At 39.3% G+C, this 15,305-nt stretch overlaps 1 protein-coding gene across 2 annotated transcripts in view; it reads left to right on the top strand.

Moving 5' to 3' along the window:
- Positions 1-15,305, top strand: part of LOC126214860 (uncharacterized) — a 147,827-nt gene that overhangs the window by 24,661 nt on the left and 107,861 nt on the right. For both annotated transcript variants that reach the window (XM_049941496.1, XM_049941497.1), the window contains exon 2: positions 13,471-13,565. In XM_049941496.1, coding sequence (XP_049797453.1) covers positions 13,475-13,565 — 91 coding nt within the window. In that variant the 5' untranslated portion in view covers positions 13,471-13,474. The remainder of the gene's footprint in view (positions 1-13,470; positions 13,566-15,305) is intronic.

Consider the following 15,305-nt stretch of genomic DNA (forward strand, 5'->3'; position numbering starts at 1 on the left):
ACCATGGAGAACTGCATCAAACCAGTCTCAGGACTGAAGACAACAACAACAACAACAACAACCCTATTCCCTTAAATGGCACAAAATGCATATACTATATTTATAGATTTATTTATTCCTATTCAAGAATTCATCTATGGTATAGAAGGAGTTGTCAAGGAGATATGATTTCAATTTATTTTTGAAGCTATTACTGCTGTCTGTCAGACACCTTATTTCATCTGGTAATTTGTCGAAAATTTTTATAGCAACATATTTTACCCCTTTCTGTGCCAAAGATAGGTTGAACAAAGGATAGTGTAAATCTTTCTTTTTTCTGGTATTATAATCATGAATGTCACTGTTGTTTTTAAACTGGTCCATGTTGTTGAGAACAAATTTCATTAGTGAGTAGATGTATTGTGAGGCTGCTGTAAAAATTCCCAATCTTTTAGAAAGATGTCAACAAGATGTGTGACTGAGAACCCCGCACGTTATTCTAACCACTTTCTTTTGAACAGTGAATACTTTTTGTCTAAATGTTGAGTTACCCCAATATATTATTTCGTATGACATCAGAGAGTGAAAGTATGTAAAGTATGTTAGCTTACTAATTTCTGTATCCTCATATAGATTCTCATCTATATGTACACCCAAAAACTTAGTGTGCTCTACCCTGTCTACTGACTTCTGTTGATGTGTTATATTTATTGAAGGAACTGTACTTTTTCCAGCAGAAAATTGGATCTACTGTGTTTTTTCAAAGTTTAGAGCAAGTCCATTTGCAGAAAACCAATTAATGACTTTTCCAAAGACCTTATTTGTATCATTTTCAGTTGGACTTTCTTCTACTGGATTAATAATGATGCTTGTATCATCAGCAAACAGTGTCAGTTCAGCTTCCTGTTTCAGATATATCGAAATTTCACATATATCGAGAACAGAAGGGGACCCGTGATTGAACCCTGTGGAACACCTAATGTAATTTCACCCCAGTTAGATGAAGTGGCAAACTTATTTAATTCACTTGACCCATATAAGGAGACTTTTTGCTTCCTGTTCTATAGGTATGACTTAAACCACTCATATGCTATTCCATTTATGCCATTGAAGAGAGAGGGAGGAGGAGGAGGGTAGGATGTATATCCAGTTCCCGTACATATTTAGCTGTCGTGGAACATTGCTGCGTTCGCTAGTGTTCCGCAGAACCCATTGAACTAAAAGCTGTGCCCAGTGACAAGAAGAAATCACAAGTCACATTCTGCTCTGAGAAGGGTAGCAGAAGTGATCCACAAAATTACTGTTCAGTATCATCGATATCCATTTTTTGCAGAAGATTGTAACATTTTCTGAATCCAAATGTAATGAGGTATCTCGAATGTAATTCCAACTGGTAATGATTACGAAAATATTGGTCACGTGAAACCTGCCTTCTGCTTTCTCTAACGATGTCCCGAAAGCCACGGATCGAGGCAATAAAATGGATTCAGTATGTGCTGCCTCCTGAAAAGCATTTGCCTCAGTACGACCGTAACACTTATTAATGAAAGTTTGATCCTTTGAGTTAGGAAAGCAAATTTGTGTTTGGATTGAGGATCGTTTGGTCAGTAGGATGTAACGTGTTATGTCGGTTAGAGAGTCACTGACAGAGGTAAAAGGGAAGTACGATGATAGCCTCGCTGTTTGTGTTGCATATGTATGACCTGGCAGGCAGTATTGAGGAGTTAGCTGCTGCTTCACAGTATAGTTATTCTGTCATAAAGACTGTGACGAATAATCCACTGCAGCTAAAGATGAAGAATGATTTACATAATTAAAATAATAGAAGAAAAAAAACATATATTATACCACATTAAGATTGTCTTTGGCACAAAAAGGGTACACAGTGCTGCAACAAAAAATTTTCATCACTCGTCCAGTTACATTAAATGTCTGACAGATCGCTAAGTAACATTTTAAAACAAACTGAAAAAATGTTCTCCTCGAGAGCTTATATTCTGTAGAATAATTGGAGACCGCAGTGCAAAATGGAAGTAACTGAAACTTTTTACCGTAATATATATCGGACCCTATAAGCTTTAGAATCTTATCCTATTATCACTTCAATGGGAGAAAGGGATAAATACTGGAGATATCCCTATTTTGCACTGAATATACACATTGATGAGACAACCGTCTACGTTTGAGGTCAGGTTTGTAAAATGTAAGTTATTCCCCTTTTGCACTGAGGTCTCCAGTTCCTGTCGGTATACTGTAGTGTGGGTAGGTATAACTCACACACATCTGTATTTTTTTACCACTCGTAAACGATCGGCACGTAGCGATATTTACAAAATAATGTACGGTGTGAATATAAAATGGCTCGTTCGACAATTTATTGTGCAAATGATGGACGGAACGTGAAACAAACTAAACTAAACTGGAAAAACTTGAACAGGGAGAGACCGTTACAGTTCCGGAACAGACTCGATCGGTTGTGCGAAGACCTGTGTACAAAATGAAGGAGCCGGTATTGAGTGAGGAATCTAGGGACATCCTGCAAGTGGTCATAGGTGTGACATGTGGAGGGGTTAATCACAGTGTGTATTGACTCGTGTAGGCATTCCCAGGCTCCGTACCAAAAGGAAACTAATGTGGGGTGAAATGGGAAGTGCCCTCTGCCGTGCACTTCACAGTTGTTTGCAGGACACTGACATAGATATGTTTGTGCTCCACGCTAAGTGATATAGGGAATTCTAAATGAGCAAAGCGAGATAAACAAATTTCAGCGAGATAAACAAATTTCTTCCTTGCAAATTTTAATACTTTGTGAGGTGGACACTGTTTAGTGAAGGGTGACATAATGTGAAAGTGAAATTTCATAAAATTTGTACTGTGTTGTAGTAATAAGTTTCAGGTAATGGCTGTACATCCGACCTAAAAACCATGAATATAATTTTAGTAGCAACTGAGGATTGACAGATTAACAGCATCAAAATTTTGGGCACGTTTCGAGCACTGTAATTGAATTAATTGTCGTGTAAAGCTGCAAAACTTGACGAAAACAGTCTACATTGTGTGCAGTCGACAAGTTTATATCGGTTCGTTCATTCTCTTTTGCCCGAAGCAGCTTTTAGTCTCGAACAAATTTTACGTAGCTTGATTTCTTCGCACAGTTAGTTTAAAAAGCTATTCTTCTGTGGAAACGTCGTCTTCTGGGATCGTAATCTTTTGATCGGATGGGGGTGAAGTTAACAGAAATAAAATTACAGTGAAAATAAATGACTTTTTAAACTCTTGTATCCCAGTCCGTACTTACATTCTCTTCTGTACAAAATATGAAAAAATTGCAACATTGCACTTCTGCTTGATGCTTTTCAGTTAGCAAATCTAGTAGAGTTTCTCATGCAGATTGGTATTTAATAGCATCGTAATACGTACGATATTTTTGAAACAATATGCTTTCAGTTTTCCTTGATATGTAATATTTATTAACATAGTTTATGCCCTCATTAGAGCACTAAAATCAAACATAATACAGCAGAGTCTACAATAATGAAGTTTAAGTCTTAGCAGTCAGCAATTTCTTCGTTTCCCAAAACTTCTTCGTTCGCTGTGATCTGGCTGCTCGTTCTTCTGCAGATACGACTTACTACTTGCGTTCTGACAGTTTGAATGTCAGCCGTGTGTATTTGTTCTTCAGAAGCAGTTTCTCTTCTCTTTGTTGAATTTGGTGTGTGGTGATGTTCAGTTCATCCAGTTCACTTTGTACTTCTTTAAGCCAGATGTTTTTGGTTTTACTGTTCCAGAAGTAGTCAAAAAGTTGTTTGAGGATTCTAGTATTTGGTAGGCGAGATATGTGGCCGAAAAATGCAATCCTTCTTTTCCGCATTGTATCGATAACGGATTCACTTTCTTTATACACTACTGAATTGGGCAAAAGTCTCCACTGCCCATTAACTTGGTGTTTCTTACTGATAATTGTTTGGAGTATTCTTCTATCAACTTTCTGCAATTTGTTAGTTGTTGCTCGAGTATTTAGTACGAATAATGTTTCACTTGCATATGTTGCTTCCGGTTTAACAACGGAGGAGTAATGTCGAAATTTAGCATTTATTGAGAGAGTTCGTTTTTTGTAGGTTGGCCACGTGGTTCTCTGCACTCGCTGAAGTTGAAATGTTCTACTATCTATTGATGCTCTTTCATTAACATTCCAGATAATAATCTCACCAAGATCTTTAAACTTTTGTACTACCTTAATTTTTTGATCGTTATGGAGTATGATATGGGATGTGTCAACTGGGAAGCTGGGCATCATTTCTATTTTCTCAAACGAAATCTGCAATCCGACCTTTACCGCTAATCACTCTAGTTGTTCTATCTGAACCTTTGCTTCATCAATATTATTTGCCAACATCGCCAAATCATCTGCAAATGCAAGTTGAATCTTTCTTCCAATCTTAACAGATGGTGGACATATCTTGTTCCGTTGACGCATTATTTTTTACAGCTCAAAATTGAACAATAACGAAGACAATCCATCGCCTTGTCGAAGGCCAGTATGAATCTCAAAAGGTTCAGAGAATTCATTTCTGAACCTTACTCTAGCTTTAGTATTTCGAAGGGGGACTGCAACGAGGTTGACAAGTTTCTGATGTAAATCAAATTGGTTAAGAATTGACAGTAGAGATTCACGATGGATACTATTGTAGGCTTTTTTTAAATCGACAAACGTGATCACTAGTTTCTTGTCCTGACCCTTTGATATTTCATTATCCATTTGAGACTAATAATTTGATCAGGACAGCTTCGTCCTGGACGAAAGCCTCCTTGATATTCGCCTAGTTCACCATCGAGCTGTTCATGAACCCTGAAATACAGAACGTTGGAAAAAAATTATAAGTAATATCCAGCAGGGATATACCTCTATAATTATTTGGATCCAATCTATCTCCTTTTTTGTGTAGTGGATGGATTATTGCAGCATTCCATTCCTCTAGTAGCTTCTCAGTATTCCAAATGTCAGTAAGATGTTTGTGTAAGTTCAGAATAATTTGTACATTTGCATATTTCCAAAGTTCTGCCACTAGTTGGTTCTCACCTGCTGCTTTATAATTCCGAAGTGAGTTAATCGCTGCTTGTACTTCATCTGGCTATGGTTGTATAACTTTTTCTAAATGCGTTTTGTTTCTTGGTTAGGGGTCAAATTCCAAATGATGTTCAGGTTCCGCGCTATTTAGTAACGGTTTGAAATATTTAGCCCGTATAATTGAACTGTCATAATTGTTATGTGCTACTTTTCTGTTTATATCTTTCATCATAAGAGTAGGTGGAGTGTATTTCGACTGGTACTGTTTGAATATCTGATAGTAATCTCATGTCTTGTGGCGATTGAAGGCATCGTCGATAGATTTTAGTGAGTCCTTATGAAATTGCCTTATGACCCTTCTAATTTCTTTGGCGGTTGATCGTCTAGCATTTATCAATTCCTCCCTGCAGCTTTCAGTTCTCTTTTGTTTGTCATTTAACCAGGCCTTATGTCTACGTTGAATCGCTACATCGCATTCCTCATTCCACCAAGCATGTTTCTTGCATTTCCGTACAGGAGCTACTTCTTCAGCCAAAGCTTTTAATCGATTGACAGTGGCTTCTAGATTGTCACTTAAAGGTACTCTTGATCTCTTGTAATATATCTGATTATTAATAATATAACTAGGGTCATATGTTCTCTTTGTATCTAACTTTTGAGGTTTGTTTTTTTTCTTTTAGATGTCAGTTTGATTTAATTTTTGAAATGTAGCGGTCTGAATCAACATTGATGCCACGCAGCACTTTAACATTATAGATTTCTTTATGGAATTTCTGATCCGTGGCCACATGATCTATCTGGAACTCTCCTAGCTTGACGTCAGGACATTTCCGTGTCATTAACTTATGTGGCCTTCTCTTAAACCAATCCAATTGTAGTACAAAATTCAGTTAACTGTTCCCCATTCTTGTTTGTAAGTTTATGCACTGGTCATCGTCCCACCACACCTCAGAATTTCTTCTTTCGTCCTATCTTCACATTACAGTGTCTAAGCCAAATTTTAATGTTAGTTTCCAGTATGGTCCTTAATAGTTGATCAAGTTCATCCCAGAATTTTTCTGTTCCATCCTTGTCCGTTCTATTTTTAACATTAGTTGGAGCATGAATATTTATCAGTGTGTATCTTTTGTTTTCCACCTTAATTGTTAACAATGCCATTCTTGAGAAATTGGATGAAAAATCCTCAATGGACTCCAATATTCTATTGTGTACCAAGAAACCCACACCGAATTCGGGAAGATTTTCTATTACCCTTTCTCCTGGTGGTCCCTTATAAAGTCAATATCCTCCTGATTCAATCGTGTCCCGGTCAGTATTGTGTAACTCTTGAAGGGCTGTGATAACTGTGTTCTGTTGATCTAAGACATCTGTTAAATGTTTCAATTTACTGACTTTCCTTAAAGAATTAATATTTACTGTTGCAAAATATGAAAATCTTCCTGGTTTGTTAAATTTTAGCACCTTCTTATGTGGAATATGTTGCGTGCCTGTGTGTTCATTCAGTGCATCACTAGGCGCTTCGACTCGCCTTTGTCCTCCGTGACACCCCACCGTATCCGAATGGTGTCTTCGCCCGGATAATCTCGGCATGACTGTCCAAACCAGTGGATTCTTTCAATAGAAGACTCCTCATATTTGTTTGATTATCTGATCAGTGATCAAGTGTCTGACCAAGGTCAGGGTTTACAATTCCAGATGTGATCTGGAAAGGTGATGGGTGAATTATGAATGGTGAAAAATGAGATTGATGGGACATGTGTTTGGTCCGCGAGAGCTATTTTATTTCGCTCAAGTCCACCAGCACGCTGGTGACGACCCCCCTATCCACCACCTAGGAATACATCTCTGCTCCTATTAAGACACCGTAACAGATTTGTGGCTAATGGAAATAATAAGCTTTCAATTTTCCTTGGTAGCTAATAGCACGTTGATAACCTACCCAGCATGTAAAGGTTTTTATAGATAGTAAAACTTACCTCAAACACGAATGACTTCGGTTTGCTTAACTCCTAGTTCTCAGTAAAAGAATTCATGAATGGTGGTGGTGGTTTTGTGTGTGTATATGGGGGGTGGGGGGCTCATGCGTGTGCGTGGGTGTGTGTGTGGGGGGGGAGGGGGGGGAGGCATTTTGTTTGAGGGAGAGATGTGACATAGATCACTGTATGAAGAAGAAAAATAACATAGCTTAAGATGATTGTGTAAATGGTCATAGTGTAGACATACTTATTTCACTGAGAAAGTGTACTATGGTGGTTTATTTATTTATCGTATGGCTAGGCTCATGTCGCACAAGGAAACATTTTTTTTTTCTTTAACAATACATATACAGGTATTTGACGTACAAAAAAGTCATGATTATAAGGTGATTAAATTTACATTCAAGTATTTACAAAGAACAGGTCAGGCTTATGTCCAACTGCTGAACACACACAGTTGATGCCTTAGTTGCTAACAGGAGCTCCTCCAGATAGGAAAGTGTCAATTTGGGCATGTTTATATTATGTGCTAAGCCGTTTGTTGTTCTGCACCACAATCCCCGTTTGTACACGGAGTGAGCACGTCTTTCACTATTTGTCCTTATTCTATTGAGTGCAGACAATATCTTGTGACCATCTTCAAAACCCTAGTGGCCCGGTCGAGATGCGGGACATCTTCAGCTGTTCTGGTATAACGTTGTTCTGCCACATTTCTGTCCATCAGTCCACTGTTGTTGCTCCGTTGTCCATCAGAGATTTTGCACCTTGTAGAGGTGGGTGATGGGAGTGAATTCTGCTTTTACTGATTACAGAAATGTCCCTGTGTATGGGGAGATAAGGATCATCAGCTATTTTTGCAAACTCCTGCTCGAGAGCAGCTTCACAGTGCAAAAGTTGGGGAGAATAGGCAGCCAGAAACTTGAAGTATTTCTTACGTTCCTATGATGATGCGCACAGTCCGGTTGAGCTGCGTATCGACGAGTGTGGTCTGCAGTGCAGCGTTCTGCCACAGGGTACATCAGTCCGAGAGTAGATGTCCGTAATGTTTGAGCTAATTATCCCCATGTCGTGCCACAAAGTTTCTGCAAGATGTTGCTTCTTGACTTCATCCTAACAGCAGTTTCCAGCAAGTGCTCTTTGAAGCTGAGCGTCCTGTCATGAGTGATCACTAGGTAATGTGGACTTTTGTTATGGCACAGCTGTTTCTCTTCAAAATATACCTTTATTTCCTTGTTTGTGAGCTTGTTATGGTGGAGGCTGGTGACTTCTGTTTTGGCAGCACTTGGTTGTAGTCTCCAGTTATGGAAGTATCTGCCAGCAATTCGTAGGTCTTCAGTCAGGACAGACTCAGTAATGCCCGGGTGTTTGTGGGTCGCAGCAAGAGCCCAGGTGTCAGCATATCCAAATTTCCTTGATGCTTCTTAGACATGTCTGCTTTATAAAGGAAAAAACAGAAGAGGGGCTAGCACTGATCCTTGTGGAAGGCCATTATTAAGCTTCAGTAGAGGGCTCATTTTGTCACCCATTAGAACTTGGAAGCTACAATTGCTTAACATAGCATTGATGAGTTTCCAATTTTAAGGCATGGCATGACTCCTTAAAAGTTTGAATATAACCCCTTGTCTCCACACAGTGTTGTAGGCCTCTGTAATAGCTATAAACAGAGTTGAAGTCTTTTTTTTTTTTTTTTTTTTTTTGGAATCCTGCTTCAGTACAAATTGTCAGTGAGACAATCTGGTCAGTGCAGCTGTGGTTTGGGTGAAATCCCGCTTGTTCGACAGGCAGGTTTTGGAAAATTTTGCAGCTGATTCCGTTATGCAATATTCTTTCCAAAAGTTCACATACTGTGCTAAGTAAAGCAGTGGGTCGGTAACATTGCATTTGTCGTTTGGTTTACTTGGTTTTAAGATGGCTATAATTTTTGTTCTTTTCAAATTGTGTGGTATGTTACCAGCTTGGAGGGTACCACTAAAGAATGCTGCTAGCAAAATTTTTACATTATTCCCACTGTGGAATTGGAATTTTGAACAGATGCCATCAAATCCAGTTGCCTTTAGTCTGACTCAAGTTTACAGGCTAGTTTGAGAGCCTTCAATTCCTTTTTGACCTCAATTGTATGTTTTGGGTCTTAGGAGTTCTAGAGGTGGTGACAGTGTTATTTGCTACTTGCTCGGGTCTAGTCTGACGGGTCGGTACCTCCAAACTTTCTCAGCAGGAACCGGGCTTTTCTGCTCGAGGTGCAGAAGCCTGAGGTCTCAGCTGTTTCAGCCCACTGCTTATGACGAGCTGTGTCAATACTGTGCAGAGGTTCGTCAACTAATGCACAGTCACTGTTGTCGCAAAACTGTTGGTACAGAGTATCAAAGTTTTATGTCTTCCAGGTATGTATTCCTTTCAGAAGCCCCTTGGGATACATTTATTTGCTGTGGATAGTATAGCCCCAGTGAACCTCTTATAGTTTGTGCTTATTGGTGGGATCCATCCCACACATTTTTCCAGATTTTCAAAAAAATGCAGACCTGTCGACTCTTTTAAAATTCTATCTAGGTCTGCGAAATGATCTTATTACAGATATGCTTGTACCTAATTTGAGAAACATTGGGCAGTGTTAGTTGACACATTCAACATCACAGCAACTCATCCTTACCACTGTCTTGCAGATTGCCTTTCTATACATATATGGGCACTGTTAACACTCTCCATTCATATGGGGGTGGGGGGTCACCATCCGGCCATCTCGATTTAGGTGTCCGTGGTTTCCCTAGATCACTTTAGACAAATGCTGGGGTGGTTCCTTTGAAAGGGCACAGCCGATTTCCTTCCCTAATCCGAGCTCGTGCTCCGTCTCTAATGACCTCGTTGCTGACGGGACGTTAAACACTAATCTCCTCCTCCTGCAGTCATATGTGATACTCTCTTCTTTATAGACTTGTCTCACCAAGCCCCACAGTAAATCTACTCCAGCTTTCTTTTTTTCATTCAGGACATTCTCAAAGTATTTTTTCCATCACTCCTTAATCTTGCCCTTACCTCGGAATACAGATTCCGAGATGAGGGTTAGATTGAGGAACAGTGCAGAAACTACTTTCCAGTACTCGCCACAGTTGGTCAGACGTATTGGAAGTGACCTACCCTATTTAGTCTCTTCCTTCATCTTTCGGAAATGACAACCGCTGAGAATAATCGAAACAGTTTCTGATCTCCTGCTTATGTGGAAGTGCTAGCTGCTGTAATGAACCGAGGTCAAATCCATTAGCAGAAGCTACTTGACTGCCTATTACGCCTTGTGGTTTATTAAGTGTGCATTTGATATTAATCAAAAACCAGTACTAAGCAGAGAAAGGGAAGCTGAAAGATGGAACGAGTATAAAGACAATCTGAAAAAGGGAAGTGAACTTGAAGGTAGGAGAAGGGGGTGTAAATGAAAATGAGATAGGACATGTAATATTGGGTGAAGAATTTGGTAAAGCACTGAAAGACCTAAATCAAAACAAAGCCCCTGGTGTAAATGACATTTCCACAGAACTATTGATATCGTCGGGAGAGCCAGCCGTAACAGATTTATTCCACTTGGTGTGCAAGATGTATGAGACAGGCAAAATATCATCTTATTTCAAGAATATATAATTCCATTTCTAAAGAAAGCAGGTGCTGACAGATGTGAATATTCCAAACTATCAGTTTAATAAGTCATAGTTGCACATTACTAGCACAAATTATTTACGGAAGGATGGAAAAACTGGTGGAAGCTGATCTCAGGGAAGATCAGTGGATTTGGCAGAAATGTAGGGATGTGTGAGACGATACTCACGCTATAAGACTTACCTTAGAAGGTAAGTTATGGAAACCTTTGTTTACAGTTTTAATTTGGAGGAAGCTTTTGACAATGTTGACTGGAACACATAGTTTGAAATTCTGAAGGTGGCAGGGATAAAATACAGGGAGCAAAAGGCTGTTTACAATTTATACAGAAACCAGATGGCAGTTACAAGAATCGAGGGGCATGAAAGGGAAGCAGTGGTTGAGAAGGGAGTGAGACGGAGTTGTAGCCCATCTCCAGTGTTATTCAATCTGTACATTGAGCAAACAGTAAAGGAAACAAAAGAAAAGTTTGGAGTAGGTATTTAAAATCCATGGAGGAGAAATAAAAACTTTGAGGTTTGCCGATGACATTGTAATTCTTTCAGAGACAGCAAAGGACTTGGAAGAGCAGTTGAACGGAATGGACAGGGTCTGGAAAGGAGTATATAAGATGAACATCAACAAAAGCAAATCAAGGATAATGGAATGTAGTCGAACTAAGTCGGGTGATGTTGAGGTAATTAGATTAGGAAATGAGACACTTAAAGTAGTAAAGTAGTTTTGCTATTTGGAGAGCAAAATAACTGATGATGGTCGAAGTAGAGAGGATATAAAATGTAGACTGGCAATGGCAAGGAAAGCGTTTCTGAAGAAGAGAAATTTGTTAACATCAAGTACGGATTTAAGTGTCAGGAAGTCTTTTTATGGAAGTATTTGTATGGAGTGTAGCCACGTGAAACATGGATGATAAACAGTTTAGACAAGGAGAATATAGAAGCTTTTTAAATGTGCACATTTAATGAATGAGGAAGTACTGGATAGAATTGGGGAGAAAAGAAATTGTGGCATATGTTGACTAAAAGAATGGATTGGCTGACAGGACACATTCTGAAATATAAAGGGTTCACCAGCTTGGTATTGGTTAAAAATTTTAGAGAGAGACCAAGAAATGAGTTCAGCAATCAGATTGAAAAGGATGTTGGTTGCAGTACTTACTTGGAAATGAAAGAGGCTTGCACGTATGGTAAAGTAACGTGGAGAACTGCATCAAACCAGTTTTTGGTCTGAAGACCACAACAGTGATATTGCTGTAATCTTTAAATTGCAACTAATTCTATCCACAAAACATGAATGTTGTTTCCACTGTGTAAATTCAAAACATGTGGTAAATGTTTACAAGACTTATTTTTCCGTTTTGTCTCATGTTTAAACTGTGTTACTCTTTGGCTGACAAGGGATCTTATGAACTGGCCTCCTTTGATTTTCTTCATACATACAGAATTTGAAGCTCTGTTGCTGTAGCTGTACATCTGTTTTATGAAGTGGGATGATTTAATGCTCACAAAACCTCTAAATAGCCATTGAAGATTAGAATAACTAGTGACATTAAGTACAAAACATATCGAGGTTGTTGATAAAGCCACTGGTAGCTCAGAATGTAGCAGACAAGCCTTATAACCGTAAACTCTTGTTTGGTTCTCACAAATAGCAAACATTTTTATTTAATTGTACTAAATTCTTTATTTATTACCAGATTGAATTGTTAATTTTAAAAAATTGAATCATAATTTTTCGATATAAAATACATTACTAATCGCGTGAAATGTGAGTATTCACAATAGATTAATATTTGGCACAAAAATGTGGAACGTCAAATAGAAAATATACTTTTTTTATTTCTAGAGTTGGAACCGTAGCAATAGCAACACATTTTCCATAATCCACATTGCTGGGGTGGGGATTAGGGGGGGGAGAGGGAGAGGGAGAGAGAGAGAGAGAGAGAGAGAGAGAATGAATCATTAATTGTTGTTGACTTATATTTACATAATACTTTTTAAAGAGGTGCTGATATGTTAGTTGGGCGCAGAACATGAAAATATCTTTCACACACTTTCAGTGATGTGTGCTACTGAGTGGGGGCTGGGGGTCTATTTAATGGCCGTGTTAAAAGAAATTTTAAAAAATGCCAGTTTCGTTAACTGTTGTTGACTTTTACTCGTGATATGCTTTTTAGATACCTTTTGATGTGCCAGTAAGGTGCTGAACCTGAAAATATTGAACATGACATTCACTGAGGAAAGTGTCACATACTAGCAAGGCTTAAATTTTTGGGTTATGTTTAAAAAAAATTTAATACATTTATGGAATCAGGAATTCATAGAAAATGATAAATATTTTTTTCGAAATTTTAAAATGCACCGACTAGATTACAATAATTGCAAAAGATGAGCAGAAAGGACCACCATATCTCATAATTAATGTGGATTTTTAATAAAAGTAAATAAAAAAGTTGCAAGGTGCTAGTAGTGATGTTTGAACTAACTACGTTTGGACACAGCTACCAGTTAATTTTTTAGTGTGGTAGAAATGTTCTGTATTTAACAGCACATGGAAATCTTCTAATATTCGAAAGGGATTTCTCCAAGTTTTTGTGAGGATTGCATGTTATTTGTTTAGTGCACTGACCTTAAAATCCTGTAAGTATGAGTTCCCTTATAATTTTAATTAAATTTGACTGTTTATGTGACTTTTTCCTCCCTTGCCTTGCCTTCGTAGTGATTCTCAGTTATGAAATGTGCAACTCTCAGTTAACTTTTGATATACATAAGTTTAACCACTGCCTCAACAAGGAAATTACTGTTTCAGAGATATGGCAACACTGGGAGAGCCACAAGGGGACTTCCGTGATTACCGAATAAGTGCAGTTGCCGAGTCTGAAGATAGTGACGAGGATCTAGAAGGTAAGAGCTGCTCATGTTCTGAAAAGTGCTGTCGCAAAAGTAGTTACAAAATAAATGGTGAGGAACAGTTCCCTCAGTACCTAGTTTGTACACGAACTGATGAAGAGTAATCAGTTGTGACCACAAAACTGTTGTTTTTTTGTTGAGTATATTGAGAACAAATTTGGGAAGTAACCTGAATCGACAAATTGGGAAGTGGCTCCGTCTCGATTTAAAGTAGTGATTCCTGCTCAGTCACAGGCATTGCCCTCCTGTGAAGGATTCGGTAATATTCCCAGCAGCTCACAAGAGCCTTCACTCTCTCCCCTCCTCGTAAACAGATGAAGAACGATACACAAACTCGGAACGACAAAATGTCCCCGGCGAATGCCGTGGCTCACAGTAGCCTATATACGAGGTTATTCGTAAGTACCTCAGAGTTTCGGAAGAAGACCACGCACAGACTGAGAGACGTACAGAAAATAGACACCTGTCGGTAGATTTCTCCAAGTTTTTAACTCACATTAACAGGTGCTCACCTGTGGCTACCATTACTGTGGCACGGCAAGTGTCTAAAATGTTCCTAAATTGGGTTTTAACAACTACACCAGGTAGAAGTTCACAACGATTCTTTATTCCTTTTAGGAGGGTACACTGAGAACAAAATTTATGCAGAGAACTACCTTCCACGTACGCAAACAATCTGGACTCTGGCTAGTGCCCGAGAGTCGGACAGAAAATAAACAACCTACACGGACAGCACTACAAATGACGCTTCACTTCGGACCGTCGTCTACTTTGCCGGCACACCGACGAGAGCTATCGAGGGGAGAGACGTGCCACCCTCTCTGCACACGTGACTGGCAGGGTCTTGGCTGTGTGGTACTGCAGGGCCTCTGGCTACAGTCGGTGAGGCTCCTCGCTCCCCGTACTCCTCCTGGTGACGTGACAGTAACTGATGCTTCCGGAGATGTCACGGCCGCGTGCGTGAGCGACGCCGTACCTCACCTGTGCGGCGTAGTTGTCGTGCGAGTTGTGGATGGCGCACCGTAGCACTGTGCCAAACTTACCGTTCACATCCTGACTTTTTGTTGTCGATATCGGTGACTGCAGTAGTTATTTGACCGTGCTACTCTTACAAATTAAGTGGCAGTTGAGGCTGAAACATATGATCATTGACATAACACCATTAGAAAAAATCGTGTGAAGTTGAGTCAGTTGATCGTGGGAGCCACTGAAGGGGAGGACAGTCACAATATTTGGCATGTTCAGTCAAACAGTGAGGCAGTAAGGCACTAAAGTGGTAATGAAAGTCTGAAAGAAAGTGTGATGGAGCACAGTCTTGTTGCAAAATAAACTCTCCACTGTCTTGTTGTAATTTTGACATAAGCAATAGCTGCAGTGGGATACACAAAACCAGTCATAGTGTTCTCAGCAAAGAAAAATGGTCCGTAAGTTTTGAAGAGGACACTGAACAAAAGACACAGACTTTAGACGAATCACGAACGTGTTCCACAGTCTCGTCAGTTTTAGAACGTATGACCATTTTAACGCTACATTGCAGTGTGTGCACAAGTATGATGGTGTGGTTGATTGTGGGTGAGCTTGATAGAGTGAGTGCAACTTTGTCTCAGATTTCTTCTTACCTCTTTTATCACGTTTTCTACATTTAACAACGTGCGTTTTCACTCATTTTCATACGTGTGCCGATAACCTCGCCGTTGAGCTCCCCTCTCCCACAAATACCCACATACCCACTAT

The sequence above is a fragment of the Schistocerca nitens genome, chromosome 12, assembly GCF_023898315.1.
Source record: "Schistocerca nitens isolate TAMUIC-IGC-003100 chromosome 12, iqSchNite1.1, whole genome shotgun sequence".
Classification (NCBI taxonomy): Eukaryota; Metazoa; Arthropoda; class Insecta; order Orthoptera; family Acrididae; genus Schistocerca; species Schistocerca nitens.